The following is a 25,937-nucleotide window of genomic DNA, read 5'->3' as shown; positions in this document are numbered from 1 at the left end:
GGTCATTGTCAATTTGTATTATGAAATGATGCCCATCAGTTCGACTCCATGTTGCTGGATTTGAGCAGACAGCTTGTCTCAGAACACCTCAGAATTCATTCGGCTGCTTCTGTCCTGTGTCACATCATCAATAAACACTAGTGTCCTAGTGGGACTGGCAGCCATACACCCCAAACCATCACATTGCCTCCGCTGTGTTTATGATGTGGTTTGCTTTGGATCATGAGCTGTTCTTTGTCAGATGTTTTCTTTTCTGTTTTCACAGCTTAAGGGTGACTTGTTTCACATGCATGGAGAGCTCCTGTGACTGCATGTTGTCTGTTCACAGTAAAATCTTCCATATGCAAGTACCACACCTCAGATCAACTCCAGGCTTTTATATGCTTAATTAATAATGACATAATGATGGAATTGCCCACACCTGCCCACGAAATAGCCTTTGAATCAATTGTCCAATTACCTTGGTCCCTCCTAAACCCTTCATCCAATTTTAATGCAGATACCCTCAAATGAAAGCTGAGAGACTACACATGACATCCATTGTATAACCATTATTTAATTACGTTTCAATAACCAGGTAAAAAAAAAAAAAAACTAAACTTGTGTCCAAATATATATGGACCTAACTATAAACTTGAGTCGCATCCCATTCTTTAATCCATAGGGTTTAATATGATGTCGGCCCACCTTTTGCAGCTATAACAGCTTCCACTCTTCTGGGAAGGCTTTCCATAGTTTAGGAGTGTTTATTTATAACCATTCTTTAAGGAGCACATTTGTGAGGACAGACCAGTAGGTTTCCTCCACACCAAACTCTCATCCATGTCTTTATGGACCTTGCATTGTGCACTGGTGTGCAGTCATGTTGGAAGAGGAACGGATCATCCCCAAACTGTTCCCACAAATTTGGAAGCCTGAAATTGTCCAAAGTGTCTTGGTATGCTGAAGCATTAAGAGTTCCCAACACTGAAACTAAGGGACTGCTCTGTGATCTTACGTGGCCGACCACTACATGACTAAGTTGCTGTCGTTCCAGTTGCTTCCACTTTGTTATAATACCACTAACAGCTGACTGTGGAATATTTAGTACAGAGGTCGGAAGTAACAACATACAAATACTTTGTTACTGTACTTAAGTAGAATTTTCAGGTATCTGTACTTGAGTAGTTTTCTTTCTGACTACTTTTTACTTTCACTCACTACATTTTGAACAAGTATATGTACTTTCTTCTTACATTTTCAAAACAGGTTTATTACTTAATTTAAAAAAAAATATATATTATTAATTTTAACATATTTAAGGTGAGTTATTATTTCACTTCACTGTGAGCGTCCAAACATCAAACCAATTTGAGCCTAAACAGCAACACAAGAAAACCAGTCCTGTTCATGTATTATTCACCAGGACATGTCACATAGAAAGAGATAGAAGAGGCAAAAAGTCAGCGGTTAAAGTACGATGGGTATTTTTGTTTTTGTTGATATTTAAATTGTGGTAGCAGTACTTCAGCGTCTAGTTAGTGCTACAAAAGAGGAGCGAGGAGCATAAAGGAGTCTTATTTTAAAGGTGCAGGTAATTTCAAATGCACATTTTATCAGTTCAACAAACATCAGCAAACACACAAACTGTTTGTGTGCAGTTATTTGCACAGTGTGTTGCTAGCTAAAGGTCCAGCTGCTATATTTGACAGGCAGAGAAAAGAAAGAGAGCCAACTTCACTCAGAGATGGAGAAAGATAAGAAAATCAGGACAGGAGAGGAAGAAGAGAGGTTCGATTTAAAGGGAAGGACTACTCAGTGTAGAAACATCTTCCAAAGAGCTACTTTTTACTTTCTTACTTTGTGTACATGTAAGAGCCTGTACTTTTTTCACTTTTACTTGAGTAAAGAAGTTGAATCAGTACTTCAACTTTTACTGGAGTATTTTTTTAACACTCGTATCTGTACTTCGACTTAAGTACATAATGTCTGTACTTTTGCCACCTCTGATTCAGTAGCAAGGAAATTTAATCACTGGACTTGTTGCACAGGTAACATCCTATCACGGTCCCACGCTGGAATTCACGGAGCTCCTGAGAGCGAGCGGTGCATGCCTAGGTGCTCGATTTTATACACCTGTGGCCACGAAAGTGATCGGAAGACCTGAATTCAGTGATTTGGGTGGGTGAGTGAATACTTTTGGCAATATAGTGTGGATGACACTAGGCAAACAAGACCATTTCTGCAAAAACCTGAACTGAGATCCACAGATCCTCCACACTGTACACCACCAGCATCTTCACTGCACCTAGAAATTTTGTAGGAGTTACAACTGGCCGACAAAGGGCCAAATTCCAAAGCATCCTCAGTGTTGGACTGAAGGGTAAGTGACAACACGTGCAATGGAAGGTTTAAGAATGGTAAATGGACTGGTTCTTATATAGCGCTTTTCTACTCTGAGCACTCAAAGCGCTTTATACAACTAATTCGTTCACCTAACCACACAAGCACTAAACTGCGTGAATGGGTGTTAAGTGCTCAGTCACACGCTGATGGATGCATCAGAGAGCAACCTGGGGTTAGTATCTTGCCCAAAGATATTTGACAAGGAGCCTGGGATCGAACTGCCAACCTTCCGGTTAGTAGCTGACCTGCTCTACCACCTGAGCTACAGCACATTGTTGTCATCGTGTTAAACAGTCGTATTACCAGGCTTTAAACACCACCTATAAACACCACCTACTTTGTGAGGCATGAAGACATCCATCCTTTGTAAACTCTGTTTATTTACCCACGTGGTTCTTATTTCCAGCCCATTTTAAGAACGAACAGGCAGGAGTTCTGAGTTTAGTGTAGGGAATTACATAGTGATAATATAGTGATTTGTGAAATGCTAAGACTTGTGAAAACTTGTGTGTGTAAACTTGTGAAATTGAGTTTTCAAAGAAACAAAAGTAGTGCAAGATCTGAAACTGCCCAGCAACCTCTTTTCTGCGGTTTGAGGCAAACTGAAATAATGGAAACTTGCCCTGTAACTTTAGTACAGAAAGGAAATGTATTTGTAACGACTTTCAATGTGAATGACTTTCAGTTAAACTCAATATAGTAGATATATTTGAGGGGGTTTTGTCGCTTTAGATACCTTACTTTTACAAATTCCCCTATAAATCAGAGTTAAAATCAGCAGTTACAATAACATCTGGTTTGTGTATGTACCCGTATAAGAAGGAAAATACTTTTACAAGAGTCCACTCACTCATTCTTTTCATATACAAAATTACAGATTTATATTATAAAACTCACACATGGTGTGTATGACACAAAAACTCTTGATTCTTGATCCACAGGAGACCTCAGAGACCAACAGTACACTGCTCTGTAGGTGAGGCTGACAAGTTTGAAAATAGGTGATGTGGGCAACGGTAAGCTACTGAAAGGAGATGGACACATTGATCAGGTGTTAAGTGGCCAAATAGTAGCCTGAATTTCCCACAAGTAATCAGATACAGAGCGAAGACAATGATGAATAACAAAAGCTGATAAAGGATGGTCTGGATGAACGTGAGAATAAAAAAAGCTTTGTGGGGGAAAATCAGCACAAAGAAAACTCCTTTATGTGGGTGCAAAAACACTGGGACTGGTCAAAGATGAAATTATTTGTATTTGATAAAATTAGCAGAGGACAGGACGCCTACAGTGTTACTGATCATGTAAGCCACGCTTTCTGAGGATTAGAACGTCTGTCTTATTGGGAATGACCTGTACAAAAAAACTTAAATGAACTGATCAAATTAATGTTGTCCATTCATTTATAAATAACATTAGCTTATTTGGTTGGGGCAAAAAACATACCTGAACGGTATCTACAAATAAATAGCATGTGATATTAGTTTTTAATAATCTATCTAAAGGGCAGCAGATATGAAATGAACCTGAGGCTCAGAAGTTGCTGAAGGACAGAAATTAGGTACGTCCCCCACAAAGACAGTAAAACATCTGTGAGAGAACATTCAAACTGTTATTATGCAATAGCTGTATAATCAGGGTTTGATGTTTTACAGAAGTGAGCCCTAGTAGTTCCAACCTTAACCCTGATTATACATGACTAGGTGATCATTTCTAATGAAGTTCAGGTAGTTTAGAGTTTTAAGATGGCACAGAAATTTCTCGGAGTCACCTCACCAAACAAGTGCCAGATTCACTGTTATTCAGAGGCTTTTTTGGCACCGGCAAGGTCTATGGCATGGAAATACTGACAGTCAGAGTGCAACTGACTGCTGTGCTGAATTCAGGGACATGTTACATACAATACCGATCATGTGCTCAGATTACACTGAATTTCTGCAGAATGCTGCATGATGAAGGTCAGCTGTGCACCCACCCTTCTTTAGAAATTAATCGGAGCACTAACAGAGTAATAATTTCAGAGTCCTGGTATCGGACTGTCTTTATTCAGTTCATAACACTGCTAACAAACCACACACTGAGTCACGTTTCCTTCTTTTTGTCAGTTGGTGTCACTGACTGTTAAAGTGGAAACACAGACGGTAACTAAGTAGGAGAAGCTGACCTTTAGGCATAAACAGTTTGTTTCAATGAAAAAGAAAAGCCTAACTTAACTGTGCAGACCAGATGTTTTTTATGAAGTCAGGATTTAGTCCAGTAAAAAGTTGTATGGCTAGTATCACTGAAGCACAGATTATTTACATCTTTATAAATAATCTTACATCATTAAAACTGTATGTTTGAAGTTTTAGACAAAAATAAATACATGTAAGATGATCTCTGTGACAGAAAGTCTCACATTTTGTTGCTAAGCACCCGTTTTTACCCAGTATGGCAACATTTGGAGCCCCTGAATTAGATTGCATTTGCTTTAACTAGGTCAGCTTAAACAGACTGAGTTGAAATACATGTAAAAACCTTTAAGGTGTTTCAATGCTATCATCCTATGTTCAAAGAATCAGAAATATCAAAGCGCATTAACTTTGCTGCTGAAAATGGCTCAGCTTACCTTGCAGGTTCTGGGAAACAGCCTCCATTCTGTGGACTTCAATAAAACGATGAAATTAATATGAAGATGCACAAAAAGTTAATCTGTGATCTTGTACTGCTCCTTAGAGAAATAACGAAAGGAAAGATGCATGTCCATACCGCCAAATTTACAAAAAGAAGACAGATTTTAATCTAATAAAACAGTGTGTACAAATCCAACTGCACTGAGTCAGGAGCAGGGAGCAGAGGAGATAGTAAAACAAGAAAATGTAGCGTGGAGATACTAAAGGTGTGAAGGTACACACATGAAACCACCATAAGATTTCTTTTTCAGAGCACATCTGCATATAACCCTCTTTCTCTTTCCACCCTGCATGCATGCACACACGTCACCTTTCTTGCTCTGCTTGCATGCACCCTCTGCTTGTGAACGTAGATACTCACATCCTGTTCCATGTTGTGAGTCAATAACACTGTGAACACAGAGAAGACTAAGCAGGAAGGAACTGAAGCTAACCCCCACACTGCAGGAAACCTGCAGTTTTACAAAGTTGTGCATCGTGTTTAGAAGTTTAGGAACTAATCAAATGTTGAACGTCAGAGGATAAATAAAAGAAATAGTATTTATGAAAGCATAATAAGGGTTTAATGACTTTTACTTTTATTATGATGGAATCAATTATATTTTTCATTAGTAGTTATCTCTAACCACCAGGGGGAACCAAAGTGCACATTCAAACTGTTTTATCTACATTTAGTTAAGGCAGAACTGCTTTGATCCGTTTACAGTTTTGTACATCGCCTTAAGGCAACTGTTACTTTGATTTGGCGCTGTATAAATAAATAGAATTAAACTGAATTTTTCTCCCATCCTGTTGTAGAAAGTGCTCCAGGAGGATTAGCACGTTTGCCTCACAGCAAGAAGGTCAATTCCAGCACCTGGCCAGGGTCTTTCTGTGTGGAGTTTACATGTTCTCCCCATGCTTGTGTAGGTTCTCTCTGGGTACTCCGGCTTCCTCCCACAGTCCAAAGACATGCAGTTAGTGGGGTTAGTTACCGTCATAGGTATGAATTGTTGTCTGTCTCTATGTGTCACCCTGGACAGGTCCCTTTTAACTGGTGACGTGTGCAGGGTGTACCCTGCCTCGTGCCTTATAGTAGCTGGGACAGGCTGACAATATTAAATAATTAATAGCAGTCAGACAGATGTTGTCATGCTTGACTCTGGAATACTTTGGCATATAGAGGAGGTCAACTGAATGACTGCAAGCTGTGTAAGCCAGGTGGCCAGGTGTTGAGAAGATGGAAGTACTTTGAGAAGCTGATGAATAAATAAAAGCGAGAGGACGACAGTGTTGATGGATAAATAAAAAGGTGGCCGGAAAGAGACGCACTGTGTATTTCTGGATCTAGAGAAAGCTTTGTGAGGAAGTCAGGTGTGGCAGAGAAGTATGTGAGGGTGGCGCAGAACAGGTACAGTGTGAGGACAGAAAGGCAGTGTTGAGGTAGAAGGGACAGATGGGTTGAGGTTACATCAGGGATCTACTTTGAGCTCCTTCATGGAGTGATGATGGACAGGTTGACAGATGACATTTGGCAGTTTCTGTCTGCCAAGATGTTCACAGGTGACATTGTGATCTATAGTTTGGAAAACAAAAAAAAACAAACGACAGGCTGGACTTGAGGTGCTGAGTGTGTGACCACAATGGACAGGATATACAAGTATATCGGATGGAAAGCTAACGTTGAGTGCTTTGGAGACAAAGTAAGAGCTTCAAGGCTGAGACAATTTTGACATGAGCAGTGAAGACACTGGCTGTAGAGTAGGAAGGAAAAAAAAGCAAGAGCACAGATAAGGTTCATGGGTGTAGTGAAGGAGGACACGCACAGGGCTGGTGTGACAGAGCAAAGATGTTAGGGATAGTGTGAGATGGAGGCACAAGAGCTGCTGTGGTGACCGCTAAAGGAAGCAGCCGAAAGAAGATGATGTGCAGATTTTGACCATGTACAGATAAAATACTAAATAATTATTCACTTGTGCACCTAATTCTCATTTTCTGAAGTCATTATCGATGTATGATATGTAATCATTCTACCTTGTAAAAAACAAAAAGCAAACCAAAAAGTTCAAAGAAATCAATAAAAGCCCCAAATTACTATGGCAATCATGCCCATTGGTGTTTGTAAACTGATCACAAATGTATTTTATAATCCCACCTTTTTGAATAACTACACGTTTAAGTTAAAGAACAGAATTATGCAGCAGTCATAAGCCCATTAAGATGATTTTAATTTTCATCATCTGTACAATTTCTCATTTTCAAAAATGACATCACAAACATTTGTTTTCTTGGTCTTAAAATGGGGACACTTAATCTTAAAACTATTTTCTCAATTTTTCTGCAAAAACAAACAATATGGAATTTAAAAAACAAAACAACCCCAAAACAAACAAATAACAACAAGAAAAAAAAACAAAACAAAACCCCGCACTGATTTCAGAACAGTCATATAACCTCAAATCATTCCATCAGGACATGAATATGACAGATCAGGTAACTGAACATTGTCTTGTTACACAGGAAGATGCCTGACCACAACTGTACAGTGCAAATCTGATTCATTTTTTTACACAACTGGGCATTTACATTACAGAAGAGCTAAAGTCACCTTATGGCTGTAATAATCCATAATTCAACTGTCTTCAGAGAAATCAAATCATATTATCTGTTGACACTTGGATCTTGAGGAATCCTGGAAACTGAGTGGAAGTGAGAACGACAACATGGAAATACAAAAGTAGCAATTTGCCAAACAGCTCTATCAATGGGGCTTTTCCATTACCTCAAGTTGGTTCAGTCTTAGTGTAAAGCAGTTTAGCTAAAACCTAAAATATGATATGCACACTGCACTACCAGCTGGAAAACTTGATGGTGGAGGATGGTGCAGCAATGGCAGAAAACAGCTTACATTAGCAGTTACTTTTCAGTGTTCATATAGCTGAAAGCCACTGATGTACTGCAAAAATAAGGCTAATGTGTGAGTGTGCAGACACGAAGAAACTGAAATGTATGAAGAACTGAACACAGAGGCTTAAATGCAGCTTTCTCTCAGAGATGACGAAGGCAGGGGACCAACTTGGCCAGATAAGATCCAGTATGTTGAACAGTGCATTTGCACAAGGGTCATTCTGTCCCTACAAACGAGTTCCAAGTCACTTCTGTTTTTAGATACAAACCCGTCTTCAAGCAACAACTTACAGTCCACTAGAAGTCAAACTGGCCCCACTACGCATTGAACTCAACCAACTGCAGAGAAACAGTGACAACTACAGAAAGATCAAAAATTAAACTGTAATGCATCACAGCAGACACAAGCTAACCAAGAGACAGTCGGGGGTGGCAGAAATCAATTCAGTTGATTTGGGTATATATGCTAATCTGTAGAATGAAAGCATGATGGTGAGGGCCCTTCGCTCAGGACACTCAGGTTTAGAAAAATACATGCAAGCCTTGCTGTCTCTTTCCCAACACATGTTCAGATAATAAAAACATTCAAAGGTGTTAAAATGTGTATGTACATGCACTCCATCCGCCACAGCTAGTTTTCACTGATTATTGTAGATGAAGAACGTGTTTGAGCGACTGATTTACAAAATGCATAATGACTGTTACAGTAAGAACTGGGATTAGCTGAAGTGCTTGGGGTGTTCAAAAACCACTGCTATAATACGATATTGTATAAGTAGGATTATCCACATTTTCTCCAACCAGCGGGGTTTCATGAGACGTGTACGACCCTTTCCTTCAAAAATGTGGACAGGAGGAGAAACATTGAGTGACATATGAATGACAAATATCTCCCATGTGTGAAACAGTTGAAGTTTCGGCTGCGTGTGTGATATGGCCAAACTCATTTATGAGCCGTCTCATCGTTTTAGTTTACATAAGTTGACTGGGGGCTAGTTTCAGTTCACAACAAGGTTTAACAAGAAGGCTGAAAAACTATCATCACTCACTTCTATTGATGTCAACACTTACCCCATGCCTACTCACAGGAAGACTCATTCTGCTAACTCAGTGTACAAACAGCTGACTAATAACACCACTATGGTGACCATGTGGCTTTAGGAAAAAAAAAAAATTAAAAATCACAAAACTAAGCAAAAATGGCATCTGAAAGTACCAATAATGTCATTGTTAGGAAAAGCTACATTCTCTCTCTCACACACACACACTCTCACACACACTCTCTCACACATGGAATTTGCAAAATCAGCATAGTTGTAAAGAACTGCAAGCAGGACATCTCACAGTTCTTCTTCTAAAAAAAAAACAAAAAAAATACTTGAATGTAAAGTTCCATCAAATAATGTTCTCATATTAAAGACATGGAGAGGGTGTGTGGGTAGAGACTGGCACAGGATGTGGCTTTGGGTAGGAATAATTAGCTAAATCCACTTAGAGCCATTGAAAAGACATTCAAACTGGAAAAAAGCATTTAACAGCAGAGAGCAGTTTTAGCTTTGACATTATCTGTGTACAGTAAGGGTCACGGAAGGATGTGTGACAGAGTCCTGAAACATGGGCATACAGGCTGACACACGGGGATGTGAAGACATTGTGTTTAAACACATACATGCAGCTTCTACTCTTAGTGCACGACTGCTCCTGCTGTCGCATTCGGAAGCCATTTTAGCAGAACGGCTGCCATTGGATGAAGCACGAAATGAAGGCCATGGGGAAGTATGCAGTAATTTTAGTCATAGTCCGGCTACATGTGCGTTTCTGTGTTACGTTCACCGGTCCATCATGCTAAGGATCATCTCTGGTGTCAAATCTCCGTTGGCTGAAGCTGCCGCTGTTTCTTCGTTCACAGGAAGCTCAACAGTCTCTACCCCTTCATCAAGCCCCACCCCCTCCACAGTGAGGGCCACTCCCTGCTCCAGAGGAGTCGCTGCAGAGGCATCACCTTCCTCCTTCTTCACTATGATGTTCTCCACTGCCCCAGTGCTCTCATCCTCCACTTGAATGATGGCAGCAGCTAAAAAGCACAACAGACATATTTCTTACTATCCATAGCACTATCAAAAACGACAGGTTCGTTTACTAGAGTACTCGTCTTCTACGGTTATTAATCACTAACATATATGGCATACATTCATTTCTAATTTGTCACAGACACTACAGTTAAAAAAATAAAGCCCGTTAATGCTGGAGCAGGACACTTTACTATTCATAGAGGTTACTCTTCTTAGATTACTTCTTTTTTAAATTTGTATTTTAATGCTCACCAGAAGCAGTTGTTTTGGTAGCAACTCTAACGGACTTGCTGGGTGTTGGAGGCTTGGGGGCATTTTTGGGGGGGCGGCCTCGTTTCCTCTTGACTGGTGGCTCATCGGGGGCTGGTACAGGAATGGCGGCTGGAGCCTGGTCCAGCTCCATGCTTTCTGGGTCCTCCTCTTCCTGTAGAAGTGATGACTCTTCCTCACCCTCACCCTCTTCCTCATCATCATCCTGCTCAGCATGATCCTCATCTGAATGAACACACACAAAACAATCTAGTTGAACATAGTTACAGAAAAACACAGCCCTGTATAAACCCCAAAACGGCGTCCACGTCTCACCACTGTCATCATCATCATCCCTCCTGCTCCTCATCTTCCTCTTTCTTCCTCTTCTTCCTTTCTTTGGGATTGTAGCTCCATTCTCAGCATCCTCCACCTCACCGCTGCAGTTCTCCGCGTGGCGAGCCATGGTGTTCTAAAAGAAACACACCCGTAAACAGTCTGTGTTGTGACTTGCAGGTAACTAGCTGGCCTAGGAGTTGACCCTTAGCTTTCACTTCATGTGTGACAGCTAAAAACACATGTAATCTTACCCTTCGGGTGAAGGTCTTGTTACACTTGGGACAAACAAAGGTGGCAGGGATAAAGTTGGGGTCATGGTAGCGTTTGAAGTGCATGTCCAGGAGCTGCTTCTGTCTGAAGGTCTTTTCACACTGGCTGCAGGCATATGGTTTCTCTCCGGTGTGGGTTCGGCGATGCATGACCATGTGGCGCTCCTGGACACAGCAACATGAAAACACAGTTTTCACTGTTAGCAGCAAATATTATTTCATATATCATGCATGCAATAACGGCCAGCAGTTAGATAGTTGACAGACTGCTGAATGTATGGTCATATGGTCTCATTTACACTGTGTAGTGTTGTGCTGATGACGTCAGGAATCGATAATGGTCAAGTTAATAGCGATACAGTGATCAAGGTAATTCATATCCTAATTGATGTATTAAATTAGTATTGTCATTGTGCTAAGACTCTTAGCTTTGTCCACCATGACTGGAGAAGTCAAGAATACTGGTGGCTGCTGGTGCTAGATCCCTCAGCCTCCTTGTACATGCACCTATGGTATGAATTGAGGGGGAAAAAAAATCCTATAATGAAATTCCTGAAAACGAAATCCTACATCATCTCATTCTCGGTGTCCATACATGCTGACCTGTTGGGGTAACGCCTCAAAAACAGTTTTAGTGGTTATCCATCATAACACCATACTGTCCCAGTACAGTTTGCTACTATCAAACTGCAGAGCCTTCAGCTTCCAGACTCACTCTCAGACTTTTAAACACGAGTAGATGATTCACACTTGAGACTAAACTGAAACAATAATATTACTACAAATATGAAAAACCTGGTTGTCACACAATATCAGTTGTATTACAGACCTGGCGACAGCAGTAGTCACACATGTCACATTTGAACCTCTTCTCATTCTTATGTGACTTCTGGTGCTGGATCAGAGCGTAGCGCTCATGGAAAACTGCGTCACAGTAACGACATTTCTTTCCGGTCTCAATGAATGAGTGTTGCTTACGAAGATGGACACCTAAGATAGCACACAGATGACAGGAGAGTAAATTAGGTGGCAGAAACAGCAAGTTAAAGTAAAGTACCATGTGTGTTTGTGTGTTTACACAGTGTGTTTTACCCAAGTCACTTTTGCGCGCAATGACAGTGTCACAGTGTGGACAGTGGAATTTGGCCACATTTTCAGTGTGCTTCTGCAGAATGTGCATCTTCATGGTTCCACTCTGGGTGAATCGGGCATGGCAGATGTAGCACTCATAGGGTTTCTCTCCTAAGAATGATGATTGAGCACATACAATGTTTTACAGTTTCATGTTTTTCATTTCTTTCTCATTTCTCAAAGAGGCCCATATGCCAATATTGGAGTAACTGGGTACTAGCAGTCCGTACCATTTCTAACTTGAGTAATTTAGTCTGGGAAGCAATTTATTATTCTTTCGCATGAAAACAATCAATAAAGCTGTGCACCAAAGAAAACACTTCATTGCCCTTCAGTTCTTTAAACACACAGGAGAGGAGCAGTTAAGGTGTCGGCTTTACCTGAGTGTGTCCTCATGTGTCTCTTCAGCTTGTAAGTGTCTCTGCTAGCGTAACTGCAAAGACTGCACTGGAATGGACGCTCGCCGGTGTGGGAACGAATGTGACGCTTTAATTTGCTCACCTACACAACAGTCACACACAAAGTTACATTTTGGTAAACACTTAAACACCAAGAACACAAAGCAGACAATAGATAAACTTGCCTCCACACTGGCATAGTCACACATGGAGCATTTGAAGGGTTTCTCGTGTGTGTGCTTGTAGCGACGATGGCGAACCAGCTCTCCACTAGTCACGAAAGCCATATCACAGTCTGTACACTTGTGTGGACGAGTTCCTGCATAAATAAAATGTAAGCAATCCTTGCATACTTGTGTGAAAAAAAAATATTGAACTATCAGGCACAGTACAACGTTGTACATTTTAATGACACCACAGATTCATGTTTACCGGTGTGAGTGTTGAGATGGTTTCTTAGCAAAGTGACTGTCCTAAAAGCTCTTCCACACAAATGACATTTGTGAGGTCTCTCATCTGTGTGGCTCTTCATGTGCCTGTCCAAGTTGGAGCGTCGAGGGCATGTGTAGCTACACAGCTCACACTGAAATGTCTTCTTCACTCCTAACAAACAACAAAGACATCGAAAGATTTCATATTCAGTAACAGTGTTTGTATAGCAAAACAATGCAATGCATTTGGGGCTAGCTGCATCTACGGGACACGCGTCTTTAACTAAAACAGTGTTAACTTACAATATTAAGTTTCAACAGTTAAATACAGCTGCTGAACCATTAAGTTAGGACTGATTGTACATCTCTATTCATATTCTTGTTGTGTGATCACTTTTGTTTTGATCGTTCAGAGCTGATTTATATCAGAGAAGACAAATAAACAAGACTCATTAAGTCAATGTGCATAATCTGGACTAGGTTTAAGTTTGTTTGGCATAACAAAGATGGATCCTTGCAACCAACTTACTATATCAATTCCCTAGAGTACCAGGATTATGAACCCATGTACATATATAGATTTTGGGAATCATTTTTAAAGAACTTATATAAATCACTGCAGCACAAAACAAACAAACAAATAAAAAAAAAAACACATGGCTGTAGGGTAGGTTTGCTAAGTAAAGCTAGTTTTGATTTAATAATTGTTTTCTGTCACATGTTCCTGTATATTACTGTAAGGTACAGGAACCTAGATATTAATGGGTTTTTTTTTAGCCTTAGGCTGTATCTGCTGGCTTGTTATGTTTGGTAACATTGCCACTCGAGTTTTCATTAATGGTTTCTGTTGTCATTTTATCTTATCTCATTCACACACTAACATAGTGGTGTGTATGGCTGCAGTAGCCTAAACAGCCAGCTGATCCTCCTATGCTGTGTATTTCAACTTTCTGTGGTTATAAGTATGCAGCTATGCTGGGTTGGTGCAGTGCTATTCTCCAAACCCATTTAAATGTATTTATAAAGCACATGAAACAAAGGTTTAAACAATAAATTAAGAGATACACCACACATACAAATCATACAAACCACAGAATAAATTTGAGATTTAAGGCATAACATGGGGAAGTAATTCATTCCACAATTTAGGAGCTATGACACACTAATGTACAACTGAAGCAGAGTTGTACTGCCTCAAGTGGTGTCAAATCAATCTGAGTAGGTGCTAATGGAAAAAGCCCTTTACTTACCCTTCTTCTTTATCTTGGTAGGTTTAGGTGGTTTCATGTTGCCGACCACTTTCTCAGCATTGACCTCAGACAGAAGGCCCTCCTGCTGTTCTTCCTCAAAGTCATAGACACTGACATCCATATCCTTGTCTCCCTCAGCATAACGCAGACGACTCTTTTTACCCTGGACAAACAGCAAGTTCAGTTTCAGTACAGCAAAGTCTCTTAAATCTGCATTTACAAAAATAACAATCCCACCACCTTTCTTACCTTTTTGATCTTCTTAACAACTCCAGATGGTGGCTGATAGTCTGGGTCCTTAGCCCAGGTTGGGTCGTCATTTGGAGGCTGAACAGGCTCCTCTTCCCCCTCTTCCAGAAGCTGGTTACCCACCTCTTCATCTTCCTCCTCGTCAGGTTGCGTTTCTGCTCCTTCCTCCTCCTGTTCCACAGTCTCCACCTCACCATTAGCACCAACCTTAACTACCTAAACATGAAAAGGCACAAACTGCTCAGTCAGGGGGTGTTATTCAAGTTTTTATTCAGAACATACAGGCACTACAATTGAGTTAAATGCACTTTTGGTGCAAAATTATTACCAAGAGTAACAAAACAGAGAATGAAAGCAAAAAAACCCCACCAAAACTTAAGTACTAATGAACCAGTAGAGAAAGGTGAGCAGCATCTTAGTTAAAAGGGGAAACTATAGTTAACCACTTTTTAGTGAGTGCTTTCTTACTGGCTTACCAGCAGAACGTTCAACAACTACCTCTTTACATCACCCTCCAGAATTTGAAGATTGGAACCAAAGTATAAGGTTTCAAATGATAACAGAATTGCTACGTTAAATGTTTTTTCCTAATTTCTTGCTAATGTATGTCCAGTACCGGAGGATCAGTGGGAAAGCCAAGAAAATATGTAAGTGGTTTGCATTTTGTTTCACCACAGGATCTTCAGCAAGTTAATTCTCTGTGGAGAAAGTTACTCTCTCAAGGACAGAGAGGAAGTCCACTGGTACTGATATGTCTTCCTAAGTTTCCAGTTCAATTTTAAAATTTCCCTCCTTTTCACATTTTCCATTATAGCTCTTATGATTTTACACTTTCAATTTGTGTAATCCTTGGTATATTTTAGAAATGTATCGAATTCCTTGAATTGATTTATATGCCATTAAGAGAACCTTTAAAAACAACTGACACATCTGCTTCAACATCTTTCTTTTTAAACGCATTTCCCATATAATGTCGATTTTTGTGAAAATCTATAGAAGTCTTGATTTGTCAATCCTTGTTCTTTCAAATCTTCAAAGCATTTTAAAAGTGGTCCCACTAAGTAAATGTTTTATTTAACCAAACCTATGTCTTTTATCCTATAACCTATATCTATATCATTCTTAAATCAACTATCAGTTTTATTTGGGCTGAATTCAGGGTCGTATATTATCTAGTGTATCGGTCTATAGAGTTCCTTGGGTTGCTTCTCTCTCACCACACTGAACTAAGTCCTAAGAGATGTTTATATCCAGGGGTTGGATTCATTAAGGTGGAGCAGGTTCTGTAATGGAATATGACTTTATATTTCCATCTCCTTCCACTGTGCTGTGCAGACTGAGTTACACATGTTCGTCAAGGTTGTGATCTGTACTGCCCTAAACTAATCTCTAGTACCGTATTTCCCGGACTACAAAGCGCACCTAAATATTAGCCGCACAAGCTAAAATCAGGGGAAAATCCTGTTTTGTACATACATTAGCCGCACCTGACCAAAAGCCGCAGGTGTTTCAATGTTGACATATCATATGTAAGAGAATATGCACAAAGGGAATTGTCAGGAAAGAGATGGCTGTTTGGAGACATCACTTTTATTAATATTTTGAAAAACAAGTTATGGGTACATATTTGCACATGTAGTACATAACAATAACCTACAGCACACCAGAACAATAGATTCGGCCTACCTTTTAGGCTCAGGTGCAGTGACACAGCTTTAACAAGAAGAAAAGTCAGTCATTCACCATCTTTCTCTTCTTCCTACGCACTAAAACCACCAAAGTCCTCTTCTCCAGTGTCGGATACAAACAGGCTCATGATGGCTTCGTCATCCACTCTTCTTCTCTCCTTCGTTGTCACTTTCAAAACCAAGTCGAACACCCTCAGAAGGGCCGTGGCGGTGTCCTCCTCTCCATCATGCAGCAGTCCAGCCCTTCAAAATCCGTTGGTGATCGTGGATGTTTTCACACTATTCCACGCTGTCAGAATCCACCGGTGGAGTTGGGCATAACTTGCTTTTTGGGCATAACTTGCAAGTTTATCGCCGCTCATCATCCACGACTCCCGCTGAACGCGTAGCGCTACTTTGAAGTTTGTTTTTCGCGCTACTTCGTACGGCACTACGTTGCCTGGCGGACGGACATGTGACTAACATACCACTCTTGAACCCCGATCCTTCCGCCAGGCAACGTAGTGCCGTACAACAGCGGAACACACAAAACAAATCGTCTTACGATATGACAAAAATCACGGACAAGCCATAGAAAAGCCGCACCTGACTAAAAGCCGCAGGGTTCAAAGCTTGTGCAAAAAGTAGCGGCTTATAGCCCGACATTTACGGTATTTGGCAGGAAAAGACGTTCTTTGTCTTTAGCCACTTGCAGGGTCTTAAGTTTAATCTTGGGTCCTTTGCCCTGCCAAATAAAACAGCAAAACCACCTGTCAAGCTCTTGAAAGACTTCTCTTTCTTCTCTCTAAGCACTTCTGGTGCATGATCATGTTCCAAGAAAACCTTCCTGTCTTGAAAAACAAACCCCTTTTTTCTGCCAGACAATTTTGAAACTTCTTCCTTTACCTTGAAGCTGCCAAACTTGGCCACTATGGATCACTGAGGGGCAGCACATGGCAGCTTCAGAGCGACAGAGTGGTGAGCGCTCTCCATTCCCAGCTCCATAGCATGTGAAATAGCCAACTTCTCCCTCAATGCATTTTCTACAAAAGCAGCTACATTGGGCAAGTTTTCTTCTATTCTGTGAATTCTTTCACAACTCGACCTTCCTTCTTGGTCATTAACCTGGCTTCCAGCCAGCTAGCATGGGTATCAATATTCTTTCTTCTGCTTCTGTAATTCTTTTTTCAGTGTGGTCCATTCCCTTGCTCATTTTTACAATTTTACCTTTAATTTCACAGAGTTCAGTACTGTTTTCATGGCAGAAGTCTCTTAACTCTTTGAGGATGGTTTGAACATTAGTTGAGTTGCTAGTATCCTGTTCCTCCATCCCCAAGTGGCTCTCATCAGGGTCTTCTTCCCACACAAATAGGGCCTTTATCTTGAAGTGGGACACTCTTGTATGCCTTCCTTTCAGCATAGTGATACCATCTCTTGAGTTCAGTGGTCAACTAGTTGTGTGGATGCTTTAAGCATCCACACTATTGAGTTCCTGTTTCTCTTTATTCTTTATTATTGTGTGGATGCTTTAAGCATAAACTATTCTGCTATTTCTGCTAATGATCGCTATGACTTTTGCTATTTTTTGCTATTATACTTTTTAAAATATTAAGCTTTTTTCCTTTAATTTGTCCCATTGAAATGAATGGGAAACTTCCAAAATTCTGCTGAATTTTGCTTGTTTTTGAAACTTAACTACTTCCTCATACTTTCACCTAGAACAACCATTCAAACTTTAAAATGTTCACAAAATATTGGGCTATTCAGGTATGATTCAGCTTTTTCAAATCTTTTACTGTTTTACTTTTATGCCTCTTAAAGTTTTGAGTTGCAAAATTGTGATTTTTCACAAAATACATGCGTTGTTATCGTTGCTATGCTCTTGGCTTCCAGTGTGTCACTGAAGGTTTTGCAGTCTTCTCTTCATGTCCGAACAACTGTTTGCTACTTGCTCAATTTTCACTCAACTTCCACAAATTATGCATCAAAATGTAGGTATTTTTGCTGGCTTTCAGAAAATGTCACTATCATTGTTGTGGGATTTATAGAATTTTGGCAAATCTCCTCAGACCAACACAATGTCAGAAAACCTCTCCATATAAAGTGAATGGACAGCTTGTTCAAAATCACCGTTGGATTTCTGTAATGAGAGGCATATTCGAATCGTCATATCTCCTTAACGAAGCAAAGTTAAGACATGAGGCTTGTCCCGGTATATCTTCAGACACTCCTGATGCTCACAATTCAAGAATTGTTTTCTCACCTATTACCATTTGGCCATGAATTACGTTTGTTTGAGGGTAGGAAATTTGTCCCTCGCTCAGATTTCTTCAGCTTTGAAACTGTGGAAATGAACCACTTTTTTCTCTCGTCATAACTTTTTGTTGGATTTCCACAGAGACCTGAAAATTTCCATGATTGTTCACCAAAGCCTGCTGTCTCTTACGGTGAAAGAATGATATCGATACTCCAAATAGATTTAGAGTTAGAAAGCGTTGTTTGAGGGCAAGTCAAGGCAGTTTTTGCTTCGCTCTACTCAGTTATGGTGCATTAGAAGTAAAATATCTTTAATAATTCATATTTTAATGATAAATTGTTAACACTGGAAGATTCCCCCATCTCTTCTGAACAAAACAGTGTAAGAATGACCGCTCTAGCCCCTACGGTTAGGAAATTATGGTCATTTGTTTGAGGGGAGTCCTCACTATGAGAAATAGGCTGCAATAATCCTGTGCCTCTCTGTGCTGCGTGTGTAAAAAGATGCACCTGTTTTGGCGGGAAAACGTAAACAGCCACTCTGATTGGTGGATTTAAATTCGGCAGCTCTCTCCCTCTGTGTCTGTCTGTGTGTGTGTGTGTGTGTGTGTGTGTGTGTGTGTTTAGTGGGAGAGAGAGGACCCTGCCCTTATTTGGCAGCATGTCATTGTAGGATTTAAATTGAATATAGTTAGACTGGTTGACTGGATTAGAGCCTGTGTTTGTGTGTCCCTCTGTGCATTTCTGTTTCAATATGCCTCCATATTTGTAATTTTGTAAGTTATTACTATTCTGCTAAATCATAGTATTTCTGGTACTTTTCGGTACTTGTGCTAAATACAGTATTTCTGCTAAATCATACTATTTCTGCTTTTCATAAGATTTGTGACTAATATAGTATTTCTGCTAAATTATAGTATTTATTCTTTTTATAGGATTTGTGCCTAACATAGTATTTCTGCTAAATTATAGTATTTCTGCTTTTTATACTATTTGTGCCTAATATAGTATTTCTGCTTTTTATAGGATTTGTGCCTAATATAGTATTTCTGCTTTTTATAGTATTTGTGCTTAATATAGTATTTCTGCTTTTTATAGTATTTGTGCTAAAACATAGTATTTCTACTAAATGTAGTATTTATGCTTAATCATAGTATTTCTATATATTTCTGCCAGGTCCCCAGGCAGCCAATCCTCTGTGAGGACTGAGACATTAGAATTTTCAAATCAGGGCCTGCACGGCTTCCCAGCCAATCATTTATGTGTCCTGAGGCATTCAAATTTGCATATTGGGGCCTTCATGGCTTCTAAGCCAGCCAATCATATCAGGGCTGAGGAATTCAAATCCACAAATCAGGGCCTGCACGGCTTCCCAGCCAGCCAATCATATATGTGGCCTCAGCCATTCAAATTTGCATATTGGGGAATTCGTGGCTTCTAAGTCAATAAGTCATCCATGTCATATATCTCTAAAAATTCATATGTTAATGATAAATTGTAAACACTGGAAGATTCCCCCATCTCTTCTGAACAAAACGGTGTAAGAATGACCGCTCTAGCCCCTACGGTTAGGAAATTATGGTCATTTGTTTGAGGGGAGTCGTCACTATGAGAAATAGACTGCAATAATCCTGTGCCTCTCTGTGCTGCGTGTGTAAAAAGATGCACCTGTTTTGGCGGGAAAACGTAAACAGCCACTCGGATTGGTGGATTTAAATTCGGCAGCTCTCTCCCTCTGTGTCTGTCTGTGTGTGTTTGTGTGTGCGTGTGTGTGTGTTTGTGTGTGTGACAGAGAGAGAGAGAGAAAGCCTTTTAATGGGATGATCTCATTGTAAGATTCAAATTCAATATATTTAGACTGTTTGACTGAATTGGATCTTGTGTGTGTGTCTCTCTGTGCATGTGTGTTTCCTCATGTGTGCATATTTGTAATTGTGTGGCTGTCATAAATTTTTTTGCAGATTTTTGTCACAAAGGCTTCTGAGCCTGACCTAAAGAATATACACTAATCATTTTTAACATTAAACGACTAAAAAAATTAAACCTTTGACTATAGTACATATATAATTTTCAAATGTCATGCATGAGTTTACAGCTGTACATCTGTGTACCTGAAAGCCTTCAGGCAGTGGAAGGGTGTGACAGATAACTGGGTCTCCATCTTTAGGCATTGCAGTAGTGTCTACAAAATTGCCCTGTTGAAGCGCCTCTACAGTAGTGGCTGAAACAGGCACCTGAACCAGCTGTAGCTCCCCCAAGCCCAACGCGGCTTGCTCCTCCATGTTCACCACCTGAGGACAGGACAACAGAAATCATGCCTTCTGATTCAACAGAGTAGTGAGATTTTACACACACACACACACACACACACACACACACACACACACACACACACACCAATCTGGGGGGGTGGGTTTGCCTTATTTGATAGAACAGTGGAGAGAGGCGGGAATGTTGAGAGAAGTGCTAAGAGTAAATGGCCTTGGGATAGACAGGCCTGCATTAGTTTTAGGAATATGTGTCGCCTGCTCAACTGTGTAACCAGCACTCTACTGAAACTAATAGACAACATTAACTAATAGAAAACATAAACTTCATTAAAACTATATTAAAAGTCTACTGGCTTTGTTGACACCACAAATGGATAAAAGTAAAAAAAAAAACCCCAAAAAAACCAAACAAAAACAAACAAGAAAAACAAAAAACAAATATGAAATGGAAAAAAAGTACCTGTAGGGTGATTATCTGCGTTTGATCCACAGTTGTCACAGTAGCTTGGTGAGCACCACCTGGTACACCTCCGACCACACCCACCGCAGCTGATGATCCTCCCACTGCAGCATCTATTACCTACAATTATGTATAATAATGAGCACTGTGGTAAAGATGCATATTCTGGAAGGCATGCTTGGTACTCTAAATTCAATAAATGTCATATCTAAAACTAAAGTGACATCAAAACATAATATTTTCATTTTTCTTCTAAGTTTAAATAACTATTAAATCAAAATAATGTAACTGTAACTCACCTCAGTTTTCATCTGCAACAGGGTGGGATCCAATGAGTCCATAACCATCATTTCAACACCTGTGCCACCTTCCACACCAACTCCTTCCATTAGCTGTTGCTGGGATTGAGTGGCTGCTGCCATTCCGTCCCCGTGACCTGTTGGATAAAACAGACCTGTTGGATAAAACCTTTGACTGTTTTAATGTCAAAATGTCCCCGTTTACATTACAAATGAATACTTTTTAAAAAATTTTTAACAGCTAAACGGTAAAATTACATATGAAATGAGTAAGAACCTTGTTCTACGACAACTCCAGCTTGTCCCTCCACCACACCCCCAGCCTCAGCTGCTTGCTGAAGGAGATCCGCCACCATGGCATCCTGGCTGTGAACAGCTTGGATGGACGGAAACTCTTTGGTGGGGACATCCACAACCCCTACACCATCTGTTGGCCTCCCGTCCATGCTGGGTAGGAACTGAAATATTGTGTTGTGGAAACAAACATTTTCTAGCAGTGTGGGGCCATATTTTGTCTAGGACAGCAGTATACAGTCTTACAACTGAACACAAGAAGTTGACTAAACTATGACCATATAAAAACCAAAGGAGAAGAAACTAATCAGTAGCCGGTTACAGTTTGATCATGTATCTGTTCACCAGCATGTTAAACTTCCATCTCAAAACATGACATTTTTCTGATTTAACGTTCTCCCATTTCTATTGATACTGAGGATTATTGCACATAAAAACATGATTTCTGTATGCATAGCATCTACTTTCAGAACTTATGAAAATATGAAAAACAGATTATTCAAATATTTCATATCATTAACTAGTGAACCGGATATGTACAATATTAAGATTCTGGATAATATTAAAATGTAAAACAAACACCATGCTGCCACTATCAAGCTGTACTCTCAGAATGGGAACAAAGTGAAACTTATAAGGCTCAACTTTTTCTTAACACTACAGCTGTTACCTGGAATAGAAAGGATAATGACTTAAACATGACTTTGCCGACTAGGCTGCAGTCTGCAGGGTTCTTGTATCAGAGATCTCCTTTTTTTGCTGCTGAAAGCCCTGAGCTGTGCTCGATCAAATGCCTGCTACCTGACTGTCCCTGCCAACCTGAAGGACAGGAGAGGGATATATTACACAGCAGCACTATATGCTTATGTATTCCGTGCACATTCACAAGCAGTGACTTAAACTGCATCATAACGCAGGGAAAAGGGTTGTGGACCTGAAGGAGTACTATGAATGGAAAAAAAAAAAAAAGAAGTTTCGCACTAAAAGTGTCTACATTCAGCATGTATTTTTCTCTCTGCCGCTGCAAGATCACACTACAACATTAAAAACTATGTAGTGTTACACATCATGGTGAAATCCGATATAAAGAGGTTTAAAAAATATCTTAGAATAAAGGATCAGCGATATATGATTACTGCCATTTGCTGGTTTCCCCCCCTTGAAATCTTTTATTTACCAGTACTAGCCTGAATAAATCAGTATGTTTCAGGGTAGGCTGAATTTGTACTAACAGACTCATTAAATCTGCACTAACCCCCCCTCCCCCATTCTTCTATAAGACTAGACTTTATTAACAATGAAGAAAAACAAAACTGACACCATCACTGCTAATTGTTTAACTTGAGCAAAACCCTTAACTGTACACAAAGGGTGAGATCTAACAATCAGCTTTGAAATATGCTGACATTTTACACACCACACAGTCCAGAGAAAATTGCATTAGTAGCTCAAGAAATGATATGTGCCTAGATCTGAATACTGTGCTAAAAATTCACCCTTTTCACCCTTAAAACACCACACATTTAGAGATGTGTATGCATTTATATACACACTTGAGATGAAGTAGTGGCTGTGTAACTACTCTTACACACACCATAACCCCAATGTGATTTTAGAATACTGGCAATCCCTGAAATGTGTTTGTGAGATTCGACACATTTGTCTTTATTTGCTAAATGTGGGAAACTGGAGAGGCTCTGGCAAAGGCCTTCATACATCCTTCTATTTACAGCAGAACAAATTTACCACAAAACAGCAATCACTCGGAGCGGAGCAGTCAGTTGTCGTCCCCTTTCAATGCATTTATATAGCTGTATTTTTGTAGCTCTCCAAGCCGAGTCGTAGAGGGAGCTCTCTGCTGTAATATATATCTGTGGCTATGAGGCTCTAGGTGGGCTTAGAATAAGCGACGAACTGGCAACGGGTGTAACAACACCCGACAATTCAGAGCACGTCGTGATGGGCTAAAAAGGAGAGAGGTGCAACATTCAATAATGGAAGACGGCTGGGAGAACGCTAAATGCTCATCTGATCTTCGAGAACGCCAAAGATCGTTCTGCTGTGAATGCTTCGTCACTCTCCCGCACTTGCCTCGGAGTTGGCGTTTCCGTGTGTGTACTTTGCAACGAGGGGCCACAATAATCAGTTTGGTTCCAGTATTTCAGATGCGTCAGGAAAGTGCTGAGTAAAACCTTGGTTAGGGTCACGTTTCGAGACTCCGTTGCTTCGAAACATTCAGACGTATTAAGGGCGTTGGGTACAGAGGGCCTCAAGCCTGTCAGGTCGACGTGATCCTGTTAGCTTTGCTAACGGTGACTGCTAACCAACGCTAGTAGCTATCTCGCTTCTTTTTCCCCAAATATAGATTTGATTAAACGTTATGCAACACGCTAAAGCTCAAAGTAACGTGAACAGGATCACCCAAAACGACGCCAATGTCGCAACAATTATTTCGTGCTTGTAAGATTGTCTGGGTTACACTTTATATTAATGCAAACAAGCTAACGTTAACTAACTTAAACCCGCCAGTTCGATGTCGTCAAGGTAGCAAAAATGGGAAACAAAGAAGCGAGAAAATGGACGCCTTGGCCTAAACTCTCCAACCAAATCGACGGAGTATTCACAACATGTCTTCGACTATATTCTAACAAATACGTACGAAATACAACTGGATGTATACATATTTATTGTAACTTGTGTTTTTAAGCATATTTTGACAGGGTTTTCAATAACGATAGAGGGAGACAAACACTCTCCGACGAGCTGCCCGGACCCAGAGCCCCATCGTGACACCTAGAGGCCGATTAAAGATCCTGCAAACTCCCCCCTTATGTGAAAAGTAGTGATACTTTACCTCTTTTAGTCTGTTTCTCCTTCTGCTTAACTCGGCGGAAAGCACAGAGTCTGTGCTACAAAGTTTAGCCGACTAGGGAAAAATGCGGGCTTCTTCGCAGTTTGTTTTAATCCTTCTCCTGCTTTAGCAGAGTAGCTTCTGCCACAAAATGGCAGTTGGAAGCTCAGTGCGCCTGTGCGGCCGCTGGGGGGTGGTGTCGAAGCTGCTGCAGACACACTGATTGGCCAGGAGGGGCGCCCCGTTGGAATACAGTGAAGCCTATTTATCACAACGTTAGGAAAACGGACGCTTTCACAACCCTCGGAAATGCGACATTCACAAGAGAATAAACCCGAGGCGTTAACGTTTTCAATAAAACATACAAATGAAAACATGCTCATTTAGAACCAAAGAAAAAGTTATGTAACTGAAATGTTTTTAGTCTGTTTAATATTATGGGAAATATTAACTTTTTTTATTTGTGTCTGACACTAAAATAAAGATATGCAAAGCTTTTAGCTTTCCATTTATTACATGAAATGACTTGAATGATTATCCTGAAGATATACACCCACATCCGAGCTGTAACTGTGTCCTGCTTTTTTAAATCTCTCTACACACACACACACACACACACACACACACACACACACACACACACACACACACACACACACAGCAGGATCAAAAGGTCCTTTTGCCATTCAGGAAGAAAACAATTAGGACAATTTAGCAGGTAACATTTTTTACAGAAGAAAAACCCCCCCCAAAAAAACCCCAGTGAAAATCTTTCTCTCTCTCTCACACACACACACACACACACACACACACACACACACACACACACACACACACACACACACACACACCTTCCAAAATTTAGTGTTCTATGGCTAAAATTCTACTCTGTGTGTGTGTTTGTGGGGTGGTGGTGGGTGGGTTAACACTCAGATACACAGAGCTCTTCATCTAAAGATGATCAATCGCACAGGAAGCTATCTTACAATGTTTTAATAGTTTTTTTCAATATACTTGACACAAGAATGTTTGAAAATACATCTCAGAACACTAGAAATAAAACATTTGTTTACAATGTTTCACAATTCCCCAAGCTTGATAAAAAACAATTGCATACATGTGTGTCCTGCAATGGGATTTCATCACTTCACATTCTCTTCATTCTTAAAGTATCTCATTTCTGTCTTATTGCATATCTTTTATAAAAAAAAAATCAAGGCACTTAAAAACTGAGATGCCTTGATTGCAAAAGGAACACCTGTAGATTTCTGTTGTCCTATAGAAGTCAGTGTAGTAAGAACATTAAATACAGTGGTAGCATTGATATATACAGTGATTCCCTGCATGACATCAACTCTATAACAGGATTCCAGTGACAGTGCATTCTGGTGATCTTCTTAAATTGTATAATCAAACCAAAGATCATTATGGATGCTTTGAAGGAAATTCCAAGTTGTTTCATTTTTTTCTCCTTTTTTCCTCCCTTCAGCATTTGTGATGTGCATACGA

The 25,937-nt window shown here is 40.1% G+C and overlaps 2 protein-coding genes across 5 annotated transcripts in view; both read right to left on the bottom strand.

Annotated features, from left to right (window-relative positions):
- carmil2 (capping protein regulator and myosin 1 linker 2) overlaps positions 1 to 5,036 on the bottom strand; it is a 62,936-nt gene extending 57,900 nt beyond the window's left edge. Inside the window, exon 1 of the mRNA XM_026174824.1 lies at positions 4,994 to 5,036. Coding sequence (XP_026030609.1) covers positions 4,994 to 5,021 — 28 coding nt within the window. The 5' untranslated portion in view covers positions 5,022 to 5,036. The remainder of the gene's footprint in view (positions 1 to 4,993) is intronic.
- A 4,422-nt stretch (positions 5,037 to 9,458) lies between these two features.
- ctcf (CCCTC-binding factor (zinc finger protein)) lies at positions 9,459 to 24,633 on the bottom strand. 4 transcript variants are annotated; one of them, XM_026174820.1, is made up of 17 exons: positions 24,432 to 24,568; positions 22,248 to 22,396; positions 21,561 to 21,741; positions 21,284 to 21,438; positions 20,985 to 21,104; positions 20,366 to 20,545; positions 14,332 to 14,547; positions 14,083 to 14,245; positions 12,834 to 13,004; positions 12,587 to 12,720; positions 12,384 to 12,504; positions 11,965 to 12,114; positions 11,702 to 11,862; positions 10,855 to 11,037; positions 10,601 to 10,736; positions 10,268 to 10,510; positions 9,459 to 10,017 (listed from the first exon to the last, which is right to left on the bottom strand). In XM_026174820.1, the coding sequence occupies exons 2-17, from the start codon at positions 22,275 to 22,277 to the stop codon at positions 9,773 to 9,775; spliced, it is 2,589 nt and encodes an 862-aa protein (XP_026030605.1). In that variant the 5' UTR covers positions 22,278 to 22,396; positions 24,432 to 24,568; the 3' UTR covers positions 9,459 to 9,772. The 4 variants fall into 4 exon arrangements, with proteins under 4 accessions (XP_026030605.1, XP_026030606.1, XP_026030608.1 ...); XM_026174821.1 differs by having other exon boundaries at positions 21,284 to 21,420; XM_026174823.1 differs by lacking the exon at positions 22,248 to 22,396 and having other exon boundaries at positions 21,284 to 21,420; positions 24,432 to 24,633.
- Positions 24,634 to 25,937: the final 1,304 nt, after the last annotated feature.

The sequence above is a fragment of the Astatotilapia calliptera genome, chromosome 7, assembly GCF_900246225.1.
Source record: "Astatotilapia calliptera chromosome 7, fAstCal1.2, whole genome shotgun sequence".
Taxonomy (NCBI): Eukaryota; Metazoa; Chordata; class Actinopteri; order Cichliformes; family Cichlidae; genus Astatotilapia; species Astatotilapia calliptera.
The sequence above is the reverse complement of the archived record's forward strand: the minus strand, read 5'-3'. Positions and strand labels throughout refer to the sequence as shown.

Coding starts and splice junctions, on each gene's coding strand:
- ctcf (XM_026174820.1), bottom strand. CDS start 22,277: ATGTTTAAGTCATTATCCTTTCTATTCCAG. Junction 14,246..14,331: donor TTGTTAAGAAGATCAAAAAG/GTAAGAAAGGTG, acceptor CTGTTTGTCCAG/GGTAAAAAGAGTCGTCTGCG. Junction 10,737..10,854: donor ACAAGACCTTCACCCGAAGG/GTAAGATTACAT, acceptor TGTTTCTTTTAG/AACACCATGGCTCGCCACGC.